General features: G+C 33.7%; 1 protein-coding gene across 4 annotated transcripts in view; it reads left to right on the top strand.

Annotated features, from left to right (window-relative positions):
- KIFAP3 (kinesin associated protein 3) overlaps positions 1 to 14,909 on the top strand; it is a 211,308-nt gene that overhangs the window by 38,687 nt on the left and 157,712 nt on the right. For all 4 annotated transcript variants that reach the window (XM_031936861.1, XM_031936862.1, XM_031936863.1 and 1 more), the window contains exons 2-5: positions 877 to 1,008; positions 3,868 to 4,022; positions 10,709 to 10,764; positions 11,379 to 11,520. In XM_031936861.1, the coding sequence (XP_031792721.1) occupies positions 877 to 1,008; positions 3,868 to 4,022; positions 10,709 to 10,764; positions 11,379 to 11,520 (485 nt within the window). The remainder of the gene's footprint in view (positions 1 to 876; positions 1,009 to 3,867; positions 4,023 to 10,708; positions 10,765 to 11,378; positions 11,521 to 14,909) is intronic.

Here is a 14,909-nt window from a genome sequence, read left to right as displayed (position 1 = left end):
CTTTTTGCATGAGCAAAAATGTAAACTCCTCTGTTTGGTGTTCAAACCTTGCACTCTTGGCTCCAACCAACCCTCCTTCTCAGCCTCACTGGAAAGTACTTCCCCTTCTGCATTTTATGATCCAGTCAAATTGACCTTATCTCTGTACTTCATTCATAACACTACATATACACTTTCCATGTCTTTTTTCTCATATGGCTTGAAAGCATAGGAGTTGCAAATTTGTCTGTTAGATTGAAGAGGGAAAAGCTTTTTTTGAGCTTTTTTTTTATTTTTTAAAGGTTTTTTGATATGTCAGTGTGCTTGCTTAGTATTAAATACAAATGCAAGGAATGAAACTCTGCTTGCTCTCAAAAAGCTTATGTTCTATTGCAGGAAAGGACATCTACAGCTACTTTCACATATGAAAAAGTATACACAGGGCAAATACAAAGTAAATAAGAGGATCATACTTGCATAACTAGAAGGGGCCTTACAGGCCTTCTGGTTCAAGCTCCTCATTTTAAATACAAGGAAACTTAGGCTTGTTAATGGTTAAGTTATGTGCTTATGGTTGTAGAGCTAGTAAGTATCAGGGGTGGAACTTTGAACCCAGGTCTTGCAGAATTCAAATCAAATCAAATCTCTACTATATCACACTTTTTTCTAGGGCATCCCAATCTTAGCAGAATCATCCTTCTAGAAGTTAGGGTCATCAAGACAGGCTTTATCTACCAATAATTGATTATTCCATGGGAATTTAGCTCCATTGAATGGGAGCTAAATAGTTGTGTTAACCTAATCCATGTGTATTCCATCAATTGTCCTGCCAGATAATGAACCTGAAAAGTTTGTGTGATTTATAATAAATAATTATATGCTTATTTAACTTTTTAGGAAGGTTAAAGGAGGTAATATTGACGTGCACCCATCAGAAAAGGCACTTATTGTTCAATATGAAGTGGAAGCTACCATTCTTGGAGAAATGGGGGATCCCATGCTGGGAGAACGGAAGGAATGTCAAAAAATGTGAGTTTTATTTGGGTTTATACTCATTCTTAGTATTAAGCATTTTATATACTCTCATAACTTATTACTCTTCAGATTTGAACAGAATCTTGTTGGTGACAATATAAGCACTGGAGTTGATATTGTTAGCCCTCTTTTCATACTTTTTTGTCTTGATAAATAAAAGACAATACTAGACAAACTGTAGACAGCAGTTATTGTAGGCATTTTTCAGCAAGACCTCATGACTAAAGCTGAAGATCTGGCTCATCTAAAAAGTTGTTCTGGTGAATTGTGGTTTGTGAATGTAATGGCTTACTATGCTTTAAGAAATGATGAGTGGGCAAATTTCAGAAAACCTGGACAGACTTACATGAACTGATGCTGAGTGGAGTAAGTAAAACCAAGAGAACATTGTACATAGTAATGGCCACATGCTAAGATGATCAGCCATGATACTTGGACTTCTCGGCAATTCAGTGGTCCAAGACCATCCCAAAAGAGTCATAGTAGTAAAATGCTATCCGCGGGGCAGTTAGATGGTGCAGTAGATAGAGCACTGGCCCTGACATCACGAGGACCTGACTTCAAATTGCCCTCAGACACTTAACACTTCCTAGCTGTGTGGCCCTGGGCAAGTCACTTAACCCCAATTGCCTTGAAAAAAAATCACCAGGAAAAAAAAAAGAAAATACTACCCACATCAAGAGAATTGTGGAGTCTGAATGTAGATCAAAGTATGCTTTTTTCTTTTATTTTGACACTTCTTTCAAAACATGAGTAATGTGGAAATATGATTAATGTGGGTGTACATGTAGAACCTTCCAGATTGTTTGCTCTATTAGGGAAGAGAGAGTAAGGGAAGGAGGAAAGAAAAATTTGGAGCTCAAAATATTATAAAAGTGAATGTTGGAAACTATCTTTACATGTAATTAGAAAAAAATAAAATACTATGGGAGGGAGTTGGGAAAAAAAGTCTGTTCTGAGCTAGAAATCCATACGTTTATTAAGCCCTTATTATGTGCCAAACATTGTGCTAACTGCTTGGAATATCATATATTAGGCAAAAAAAAAAAAAAAAAAAAAGGCAGTCCATGCCCACTAGAAGTTTAAATTCTAATAAAAAGCTGGAAATCTACAAGTGAGGAAGAGAGTTAACCTGGGGAAGAGTAAAGGTGTGATGCTGGCCTGGGTGCTTCTTGAAAGGTAGTGGGGCGGGAATTTCAGAAGTCCTCTGGTTCAGTATCCTCATTTTGCAGAGGAGACTAGGACCTAAGGGACTTTCTCAAGTACACAGATCTAAGAAGTTTTCTTAGATTTTTCTACCACTTTAGATGCTGGGGGTATTGAGACCACACAAGTACAGCAGTCCCTGCCCCCCCCAGAACTCATCTTCCCTGGTTGGGGCAAGGGAATCACATAAGAAATAAGCAATCCTGCAAAGGTTTATAGATACCATGTATGCTTATGCTTGTATATTCCTATAGATATATATTCATATAGTAATTGTTTGAGGAAGAGAAAGCGCAAACAACTAAGAATTAGGAAATAGTTCTTCTAGGAGTCCTGAAGGTCAGCCTGAGAGGGGGAGGTGAGGCAGCCCCCAGGAGAGCTCACAGTCAGGGAGTAACAGCTATCCAGCCAGTTTGGTGGAATGGAGAGACCAAGCCAGTGCATGTTGGTCATGCATCCTGTAAGGGTCATCAGCAAGGAGATTATAAGTGGCTTTAAATTCCAAACTCCAGAGGCAGGAGAGAGCTGTAGAAACTTCTTGAGATGGGGTGACATGATAGTTGGATTTATGTTTGGAAAGATTATTTTGGCAGCCAAATGGAAGAGAATAGATTGAAGAGAATAGAAATCTGATGCTGAAAGCCTGGAACTGAGTAGGGAGAAGAAAGTAGGCTGGATTGCATTTGGGAAATTATCTGTGCTTTCAGTGATTCCAGGCTTTTCTCTGAAACAAAATCCTTCTTTTTAACAATTTTTTTCTGGTATTCTTTATGGCTGCAATCATGGAATACCAGAGTATCTAAGAATCAGAATTACAGGATACTCGAAGTACATTGGGAAAAATCATGGTGATTTTGGCAGATTCAGCATATCAATATTTATGAATTGCTTATACCAGATGATACAAAATCAGAAAAATGGCATGTAGTAGGCACTTAATAAGTTAGTGAATTCAATTGAAATAAAAAAATGTCTAAGATGAAAAGGAGGTAATTTGGTTTGCAAACATCAAGAGCAAAGGATAACAGACTGACAGCTCAGATACTGCAGTGCCACTTAGGGAATGACAGGAAATCCTAGCACCTTGGGAGTATCCCTCATAGAGTATTTATAGGAAAACATGCATAATAGCATATGATGAGAAAGTATGGGATCTTCACCCATGTAGGGAAGACCCACATTAATGAGATTACTAATCTTTTGAAAAATGTTTTAGTTCTACTGAAAAATGTTTAATTCTTAAGTATTTTTTCAAATGTGGACTTTTTCATTATTTTTTTATCCTCCTAAAGATGGCTTATTTTTAGCTATTTTCCCTTCTTCCCCCTCATTATTTAGCTCTAAAGAAACAGGTAGTCCCAATTGTATTTGATATATCATTATAATTTCTTCCATTGCATTTCATGGATAACTTTGTAAGCATGAGAAGAAAAATGTATATGTATATGTGTTTGTGTATTCATGCATATAAACAAACTTATAAACAAATTCATACATATGCAATAATTATATAGTTATATAAATGTTGTTTATGTATGTGTGTGTATATATATATATATGTATATATATATATATATATATATATATATACATGTTAATATATTGCTTGCTGTCATGATATTTGAATTGAAAAATTCTTTCTTACAGAATTCGCCTGAAGAGTCTCAATGCTAACACTGATATCACTTCCTTGGCTCGGAAAGTGGTTGAAGAATGTAAACTCATTCATCCCTCAAAACTAAATGAGGTGGAACAGCTGTTATACTACTTACAGAACCGGCGTGATGCCTTGTCAGGGAAAGGTAAGCAGAAATTACTGACCTGTATTCAAGGCCAGAGGAGCCGAACTGCAAGGCCCCTCTACTGATCTTTCATATTTTGTGTTTTCTTAGATTTTACTATTTTTCTTTGTATTTACAGAAACACAATTAGGAAATTGCATGTCATTTTGATTCAGAAATAATTTAATGGAAAAAAGTTTTAGGACAATAAATTCATTTTCTGTGCTCCAAGTAGAGCACAGAAATTTAATACTGGTCATTATTTTAAAATTTAAAACCTTATTTTATGATATTTCAGAGATTGGTCAAAGAGTTTATTTTTTTTTCAAATGTTCAGAAAAACACAAAATGTTTCCTTAATCTTTTGTCTCTATTGTTCTATCATCCTTAACCTCTTATTCAGACCAAAAAACAAAACAAAACAAAAAAAAAACAGTGAAGACAGATCCTAACAAATAAGCTACAATCCATGATTTCATTCTCTGATTATTTAAAAAGGCACAAATGTTTTAATGGTATATCACCTCATGTTGATTATTGGTAGCTTATACCATTTGACATTATAACTATGTGAGCTTATATTGTTACTTAATATATAACTCTAGGGAGGTTTTATATACATACATATATATACATATATATATATTTGGATTTATAAATGCTCAAACTTCATTTTGGCTGCATTCAAAAAATTTTTTAAATCTTCGATAATCTGACTTTTCATCGAAACATTATAGCTCCTTCCCTCACTCTTTTAAAATAAAAAAGTCTTGATACTTAAAATATCCTTTGCCTCTTGTCTGATGCAATCATTTTCAAGATGCTTAACAATAATGACCTTTGACATGCTGATTTGGTGTTCAGGATGTTTAGTGTGTTGATTATTTCTACAAACTTTTTTTTTAATTATTGAAATTATATGCACATGTAAATTATTTTTGGTTTTCTCATCAGAAATTTCTTTTTTTAAATTATTCGTTACATTCCTGTTAAAAGTAACTTTCTCTACTCTGGTAGTAATGCCATCTCTTCATATGTAGATAGTAAAATTTAAAAGAACTTACAGACTATTTTTTTCTGTGCTTCATTTAAAAAACTACAACAATTTTTAGAGGTAAGGAGAGAGTCAGGGATTCTGTATATCTGCTGTTAATCCTGAATATCCTTAATATCAGATTATGATTGTGGAATTTTTCTTAGCAATGTGTTTTTAACATATGATTAGAACATTTTTACTTTAAGTCCAGGACAAATTCATTCCTCGTACTATTTCAGAAAAGCATTTTAAAGTAATATTACAAATATATAAATTGTTCATGTTAATTTTTAGACAAGATGCTTCTCAGGGACCAGGATAATAAAAAATAAAAACAACTATTTTATTTTATAACTTTCAGACTGCAAGCAAGAGTATTTAAAATTAAATATTAACTTGATTCTTTGTGAAATATTTGCCATTCTGAATCTTCAGTCATATTTAAATTGAACAAATAATTCATCCATTCATCTTTCTGTGCCTTTTCCACATCAGTGAAATGTCAGCTCTTATCAATTATACCTACAGATTAAGGCAACAAGAGAATTAGAACATTGAATTATGAGTTGCCCACATTTTGGTTGTATTTCTCCTCACATGATGGTCTTTAGCATATAGCAGCTTCAAGAATCTAGAAATTGAAGTGATGGGAGACTGTTAGGTAGAAAAGGATATAAAATATGAAGAAATAAATAGAATAGAAAAGTTTTGAATGTACAGGATACTTATTTTATTGTCATATGTTCCCATTTCAAAGTCCTTCTGTCTTTATTGAGTATATTCCTAAAGATAGTATCTGTTTTACAAGAAGTCTTATTAGGATCAGTACAGCTTCTGGAAAATATTCAGTAAAAGCATGAATAAGTTAGAGACTGACAGGAGAGTGTGGACAGACACTGGAGACATAAAGAAATTCCATGCATTTCATGGTAAGAGGGATCAAATAGCACAAATCAAAACATTGCTTCTTTGGATGTGGTATTTTAATATTTGCAGGCATGCCAAAAATGTTTCATTAAGTTAAGTGTGAAATATATTTCATATAAAAAAGATTTTATTTCTCTTGATAATTTTTGTATACTTGAAACACATGAAACTTAGTTTTTAAAATAGCTAAATATAGATAGATAATATTTTATATTGTGAACTCTAAACTTTCTTTCTTTTTATTATTTTCTGTTACTCAAATAATTCTAGCATCATGATAATATATGCATTTGTTCATAAAATTTTATTGTAATAAAATCTTAATTGCTTTAATTTATTTGATGGGACAGTTTCTAATCTACACTTCCACAAAAGCATGTACTCTCTTTCTATCAAAGTAACTAAAGCTTTAATAACAACATTGATAATAGTTAATAGCAGATGCCCTACCTCTTTCAAAGTAATAAAAGTTTGAATAATAACAAAAACAATTACAACTAACATTTATTTGGTGACTACCATGTGTCAGTCACTATGCAAGCATTTTACAAATATTACCTCATTTGATATTCCTTGTTTTGTGAGGGAGGTGCTGTTTTTATCCCCATTTTACAGTTGTGAAAATTGAGGCAAACAAGCCAAATGACATACCCAGGGTCCACTAGCTAGTAAGTTAATGGATGGGGTCACATTTGAATGCAGGTTTTCCTGACTCCAGGCACAGTGTTCTGTGCACTATGGTGCCACCTAGTGGCAGTTGCCTTGGTAGTAATCTATAAAGAGCTATAAAGAATCATGATTTTGATACTGTCAATCAGTTGATACTCATTCACATGCCAAAATATATTCTTATCATTCAGTGAAAGAGCACTGAGGTATTTCTAAAAGCTTGAACTTCCTAATATGAAGCCAATGCCAGAGCACAAATACGCCAGAGATTCTTCTTGAAAATAAGTAGATTTACAACTAAGCTTTTTAAAATTGACCCGTTTTACTAGATTAATTACTTGAATTTTAAGTTGCACAAACATTTATGGATAGGGACTCTATAACTTGTTTCTTCGCTGACTGGTCTCTTCATGATGGAGAATTGCAGTGGGGAAAGAAAATTTGCCAAGGCAAATAGTCGTGGTTATGGAATATTTATCGTCACTACAGTGTTTGTCTCCACAACCCCATGAACTGATTTAAAGTGTGGCTGTTGCATCGGTTTTCTCTGTTTGTTTCCAAGTTTTGAATGTTTCATGAGAGATGTTTGGGTGAGGTTAAAATAGATAAGGTTCCATAATCACTGAAGTGTCTGAAGTACTTAGTAAATGGAATTGATAATTGTAGTAGAATTAATTACTCCAGTTTATTCTTTTGTAGTCTGTGTTTATATTTTTAGAAAAATTTTTTACATCCCAAACTTCTAAATTTTAGAGTGAGGCATATCTGAAAGTTGATAGAGTCTGAGTCATTGTAAACTAATGTGACGTAACATATAGTATTATTTAAAAGTACTTAATAATTTAATTTGCCATAAAAAATTTATTCAGATATTACTGACAGAATTTGCTAGTATTCTAAAGATAAAAGATTTAAAATTTTTTTCTGAATAAATGGAAATCTGAACTATAGTGCATAGTGACTTATGATATTAATTACTATGGTATAATCCAGAAAACTAGAAAAAATAGCTTAAGAATGGATCAATAGATATTCCATAGATCATTATACTTGTTTAATAAATATAAAATGAATTTTGAAATTTTTATTGTTCATGCTGTTTTTGAAGAGGACCAGGGATATCACAGGTTGATGTCTTGGGGGTGAATTGGATTTGAGTGTGACAGAATTAAATAAAATCATCAGCTTCCCTCTCTGTTCCTGAGTTACCAATGTCAGTGGCAAGACAAAAGTCAAGGAGACGGGCATTGGCCAGGATGCAGTCAGTGTCTGACCATGCTCTAAGCACTTCACAGCTTCAGCCATCTTCCTGGCCATTGGAACACATTGTTCTCATTTACTCATTCTGCTACATCACAAATGAGTTGGAGGCCTATTGATTACCCTCCAACCTGGTTTAGACTGTCTGCTGAGGCAGTTTACCAGGAGGTGACCCCTGAATCTGTTCCAGTTTCTTGGAGCCCCTTGTGAAGATCAAGGGAAGGTAGAAACCAAAGATAGATAAGTAGCCTCACACAGGGAGGGGCTAATCCTTCTAAAGACCCTGTGTACCTCCTAGTTTTGTTGGAACATTCACAAAGTCCTGTTCTATTGCCTCTTTTGCTTACAAGTGACTCTGGATTCTTGAAGGGCATGCCAAGGGAATCTACCTCTGATAAGTTCTGCTATGCTGGGAAAGCTTCAGGTATGATACTGGCAAAAAGGTTGGATTGTTTGAGGACCCAAAGATGAAGAACTTTTATTGATTTTTTTTTTGTTAATGGCAACATGAAACAAAAACACAAAGTGACCCTCAGTTCTCCATGATCCCCATCAATTTTTTCGTTGATGTAGAATAAAAAGGGGGCAAAGGAAGCTTAAGAATCACACATTCCTTAGATTATCTATAAATATTAGCTTTATATTTTGCCTGTAAGAATCTTGTTCATAAGTGAATGGTCAGAATTTTGTTAATCTTTTTTAGTAATTTTTTAATTATTAAAACTTTTTATTTACAAAACATATGCATGGGTAATTTTCCAACATTGACCCTTGCATAACCTTTTGTTTCAAATTTTCTCCTCCTTTCCCCCATCCCCTCCCCTAGTTTGCAGGTAGTCCGATACATGTTAAATATGTTGAAATACATGTTAGATCCAATATATGTATACATATTTATACAGTTATCTTATCGCACAAGAAAAATTAAATCAAGAAGGAAGAAAAAGAAAAACTAAGAAAGAAAAAAAATGCATTCAAATAACAGAGAGAGTGAGAATGCTATGTTGTGTTCTACACCCTGTTCCCACGGTTCTCTCTCTGAGTATAGATGGCTCTCTTCGTCACTACACAAATGGAACTGGTTTGAATCATCTCCCTTTCAAATAAAATATTAAAAACTCTCTAATCTCTATCTTGCCTTGGTTTCTCTGGCATTACAGTATGCATCACATGAATCCAAAACAAAAAACAAAAAAATTAGAAGTTGTGATCATACCAGACAAAGCAAAAACAAAAATTTATAAAATAAAAAGAGAGAAACAAGGAAAGTTACAATATTCTGAAATGAAACCTGAACACAACAATGTCTGTATTAAATTTATATACTCTTAAATTCCTTAGCAACTAAATAAATAAAGGTGAAATTAATTGAATTACTAAAAGACAAAAAATATAATAGTGGCAAAACTGAAAAAGAAAACAAAAAGCTGGAGAAACTAGAGCCAAAACACTTAAGGCATGTTCTAAGTTGCCTTGGTCAGGAAAAAAATTTTTTCCCTGTCCCTTTGTTAGTTCTGTTGCTCCAGTATTTGTTTTGAGACATTTTTTAAATTGAGGGCAATTTGGGACAGTCCAGGCAAATTCCTGCTTTTTCTCTACTATTTTCATATTCTTTCTCTCTCTCTTTTGCTCTCTCTCCCTTTCTCCTTCTTTTTCACCCTCTCCTCACTCTGTCTCTCTGTCTGTTCTCTCTTCCTTGATTTCACTACTGCTCACTCTCTTTTTCTTAAAAAATATTTGTTATAAAGGATGGACTTCTTTTTTTTTTTTAATTTAATAGCCTTTTATTTACAGGATATATACTGTAAAGTTACCCATGTATATATCCTGTAAATAAAAGGCTATTAAATTAAAAAAAAAAAAAAAAGATGGACTTCTAATGGAGAAGGGATACTAGGGAAAATTTGCATAATGTAAAAAATACAATTTATAAGTAAAATTTATTTAAATTTTTAAAAAGATGACTAAAAAGATGAGCTAATAAAGTGTGAGAGGGATAACATTGGTATTTGTGTGCTCCAGTGGTATTCATGTAATGTCAAGAAAATATATGAAGGAATGATCTTGTGAATCACTTAACTTCTTTGGACCTCTTTTCCTGAAGAATGAAGATTTTGGCCTAGATAATGTTTGAGGTCCCATATAGGTCTAGATCTATGATCCCATTTTTGTGTAAAGACACTCAGAATATTTACTGGTCCTCTTTTGATGGAAGGTCACAGACAAAATTCATCAAAAATAGGCTTCAGCTTGTCAAAATGTCATATGTCTTCACTGTGTGATATATATTCATTGATAATACTTGGTTGTTTTGGTACCAAGGAAGGGGAAATTACTGTCAACTATAAGCATCTACCTTTTAAAAGAATTTCAACCTAATCTCTCTTTGCAGTGAGATTACTTCTTAATTATTCAAGGTCTGGTTTTCCAGTGTGTGAATTGTGTAAACTCTTTGCTTCACTTCCTTATTTTCCTTGCAGCCTACCTTTGTATCTTTCTTTTTTTTTCTTTCTCACTTGAAATGTTAATTAAGCAGGAAACTAGGGTGAACACACTACTATATAGGAAGTTTACACTATTGAATAAAATGAAAAAAAAAATCTGTGGATTGTAAACATGGCTTACTTTACATAAGCATAAATTCATTATACAACCATACCCCTTTGTTTGGGGACAGAAATAACAGTTTATTTTCCTAAATTAATCAGATTGAAAATATCCAGCTAAGCTAGAATTTCTAGGAAATTGGAATAGGAAAGTCCTTTCTCAATAAGTACTCATAATCTCATAATTTCTCTGCTTTTTATTGTTACAGAAAAAAAAGAAAAATCCAGCAAGCCTAAAGATCCACCTCCTTTTGAAGGAATGGAGGTAAGACTATACTTTAATAGGAAGTTGAGTTTAAAATAAAGTAGCTAAATAACTATTGTTTGTTTTTCTTTAAATAATGACAGCAACCAAATTAATGAAATGTAGGAATTTGTTATAAATGACACTGAAAAAGAACTTTTTTATGATTACTGCTAAAAAAAAAATACCAGTTTCTTAAACAATAAAGAGGAATAATGTTGACTATGACTTATATGCCATGATTTCTTATAATAAGATGAAGTTTTAAAACATATTTATAATAAAATTATTTTATTGAATGGTCCTTTTAGTCTGTTGCAATTCCAACAAATTATTCAGAACAATATTTAAGACAATCTACATTTGGAATAATGCTAATTCCAATTTTTAGAGTATGTGCTTTCTTTTATATTTTGTGCTTTTGTAATCACTACTGACCTAGTGTCCCAATCTTAAATGTCCAGTTCTTTCCACAACAAAAAGAGGTCCATTATAATTCTCTTAGAAATTTCTCATTGTAAGGGAGTGTTAACTCCAATCTTGTATCAAAAAATAAATTCTTGTTTGGGCTATACATTAGGTATAATTTTTTTTTCCACTATAGTATTTTCTACCTCTCTCTTTGATTATTTCAGATTGATGAAGTGGCTAACATTAATGATATGGATGAGTACATTGAATTGTTGTATGAAGATATTCCTGACAAGGTGCGCGGTTCTGCCTTGATTCTGCAGCTTGCTCGGAACCCTGATAACTTGGAAGAACTACTGCTCAATGGTGATTTACACACATTCTGATTTTATTTCATTATATTTTTTTAAAAATTTATTTAACATTTTTCCCCAGTTATATTTAAAACAACTTTTTTACATTTTTTTTTTAAACTTTTGGAATTCCAGATTCTCTCTCTTAAACCCCAGCCCCAGCCCCCATTAAAAAGTCACATGTGAAATTATGCAAAACATTTCCATAAGTCATGTGAAATGAAATATAGATCTCCCACCCTAAACAAACAAACAAAAAACCCTTAAGAAAAATAAAGTTAAAAAAATAAAAATAAGAAAGAGAGAGTAGGTTTCAATCTGTATTCAGACACAATTAGTTCCTTCTCCAGGAATAGATAGGATTTTTCATCATAAGTCCTTCAAAATAGTAGTGGGTTGTTTTACTGCTGAGAATAGTAAAGTCATTTACAGCTGGTCATCTCAGAATATTGCTATTACTTTTGGATATAGCACATTTCACTTTGCTTGAATTCATGGAGAACTTGCCAGGTTTTTTTTCTGAGAGCATCCTACTCATCATTTCCCATAAAACAATAATCCATCATAATTACATATCAGAATGTATTCAGCCATTCCCCCAATTGATGTGCATCCCCTCAATTTCCAATTTTTTGCCCAGAGAAGAGAACTGCTATAAATATTTTCATGCATATGAGTCTTTTTCCTTTTTTAAAAAGTCTTTGGGACTCATGCCTAGTAGTAGTACTATTAAGTTAAAGGATTTGCATGAATTTAAAACTCTTTGGGAATAGATCATATCTTTTGATCATTTATCAGTAGGGGTATTTATTTTTTTTATAAATTTGACTCAGTTCCCTCTGTGGCTTTATCAGAGAAACTTGCTTCAAAATTCTTCTTACAATTACTATTGCTAACTGTATTTCCCTGTAGTGTTCTGGTTGTTTTTCTGGAGTTCTCTGGACCCAGTCTTTGTTTCAGCAGAGTAATCACCACCAGAATAGCCAGGGATAAAATCCAAATTCTTTATTACTTTCTTGTGGCCTTCTGATGAGACTTGATTTCAGTGGAGAAATGAAGGAGAACAGACAGGCCTGCTACCACAGTGTGAGATGGAATGTATGAATTTGGCTGAGTTTGTCCCAGCTTATATACTCTATTATAATTACATTATCATAGGTGTGAATCTTATAGAATAGGTGTCAATCTTTGTAGAATTATATTAAGTACTAAGTACCTGTACTGAACTAGAGAACTATTAATCACCATGCTAAACTAGATAACCATTGTCTCATCAATTCCATGGGGTAGCAGCTTGTTAGAATCCTTGTTTCAAGTACAGAGTTCTGGCCCATAACATCTCCCGCTTTCTTTTGTTTTAGAACATAGTGGTCACACCTTCCCTGACTTCTCAGAAAAAGGGGGTGAAAGCACCATCAAAGGAGGCAATCATGCCCTTCCTGACATCTCAGAAAGGGAGATGAAAACACCAAAGGGAAATGGGGAATCAAAACAGATTAGCGGGTTTCTGAATGGTTTTACTTGAAACAGGTATACATAAATTCATCAACATGAAAGGTATTACAAACAAACAACATGAATCAACATGAGGAATTATACATGTCCATAAGTCCTAAAAATAGTCCATAACCAATCTATGGTTCATTACTTCATGTGTCAGGAAATCCAATAATTCCTGCAAGTTTTGAAGTTCTGCAATAGTCTCATCATGTGTCAGGGAATTCAATGATTCTTGCAGATTTTGAAGTCCTGTATCAGTCTTATCATGTCTCAGGAGAATCCAAAGATTACTGCTGGTTTTGAAGTTCTGCAACAGTCTTATCAACAATTTTTCATCTTGGGGAATCCAGTGATTCCTGCTGGTTTTAAAGTCCTACAACGGTCTCATTATCAGTTATGCTCTTTCAGTGTCAGATGTTTCTTAGGTTTTCTCCTTGTTTTGAGGTTTTTCTCTTTTTCTGTCTCTCTCCAGGTGCTCGTTGCCACCCATCTGATTCCTTCTCCATCTGTAGAGATGCAAGCAAACCCTTTCCCCTAAGCAGTTAACCAATCTAGTCCTTGCATTTACCACTTTCTGGATCTCTCCTCATCACCTGGCAATTACATTGGAGCTGCTCATTATATTGGAGCTGCTCACACTGGACACTGCCTTTCTATTGGGTTAAAAAACCTGTATTCTCCCCAATTGTAATTCCTTTTTTCCATCTGATTGCTTCTCTACTGATTGATCAAATTAGAGTCCTGAACTTCTAAAGACCCTCTGGGTGTAAACTCAGCTGCCATCATGCCCCACCTGTTTTTTGTCTGGGGCTCTGGAGCTGTTCCCTACCTCTCATTCAATCTACATTCTGAGGCCCAGTGGAAGCCCTTGTTGCATTTTGTACATGGGGTTTTGGGTCTTGTTCTCTCATCTTGTCTTCTCACTCTATCTGTGTAATTAATCTGTGCTGAAGTGTCTACATACTGACCTTTACCTGCTAGTTGGTCAAAGGTGATCTGTATATTAACTCCAGTTTGCCTATTTCATTGGGCTTGTATTCTACATAGTTCACTATACAACAAAAGCTACAACAAGTTTTGTCCAGGTTATAAACATGTCCTTGCTATGGATTTCCAATCACTAGGGATTAAAATTTCATAAGCCAAATTCTCTAATACTATTTTAACATAAGATGATGTACCATAAAGAGTGCAACTCTTTTTCAAATTATTTATTTTTTCCAGATCAAAAGGAGTGTCTTCTCCTTTGTTGACCCAAAGAGTCAAACTCTTGAATAACAGGGTATGCTTCTATTAAATCAGACATATCCTGTCCTTCATTTTTAGCTTTAACTAGTACCTTTTGTAATCTTGTCATAGGCTGCTTCATAGGTGGTGCTGATTGTGTCACTGTCCCTCCCCCTCCTCCTCCCTCCTAACATGAAGGATTATTGAGGTGGGTAGGTCAGGGGATGAGGAATGCCCTAATGGCTCCTGCTGTGAAGCACCACACTCCTTAATTTCATCAGCCTTGTACTTAATTCCATTCTTGTCTAATTCTAATTTGGTTATAATATTCCTGGGAAGTTTCATTTGGGGATCTCTTTCACTTTGATGGATTCTTTCAATTTCTACTTTATCCTCTAGTTTAAAATATCAGGACAGTTTTTCTTGATAATTTTTTTTTGTCAACTAGCATTTTATTTTTATTATTGTTATTTTATTTCTTAAAAAAGTATAAGAAAAATAAAAACAAAAGGAATACAAAACAAAGTAAAACAAAACAGAACATTGTCATGTGCCCAGCAGAACATCAAGGAGGATTCAAAATATATAACAATAAATTACCAATTCAAGAAAGGTTATATAATAATAGAAGAAATTATATTCATGAGCGTCCATCTTTTCTTTACTTTCTTATAG

This window comes from Sarcophilus harrisii, chromosome 4 (genome assembly GCF_902635505.1).
Source record: "Sarcophilus harrisii chromosome 4, mSarHar1.11, whole genome shotgun sequence".
NCBI classification, from domain to species: domain Eukaryota; kingdom Metazoa; phylum Chordata; class Mammalia; order Dasyuromorphia; family Dasyuridae; genus Sarcophilus; species Sarcophilus harrisii.
Note: the sequence above shows the minus strand (reverse complement) of the source record. Positions and strands in the feature narration are given on the sequence as shown.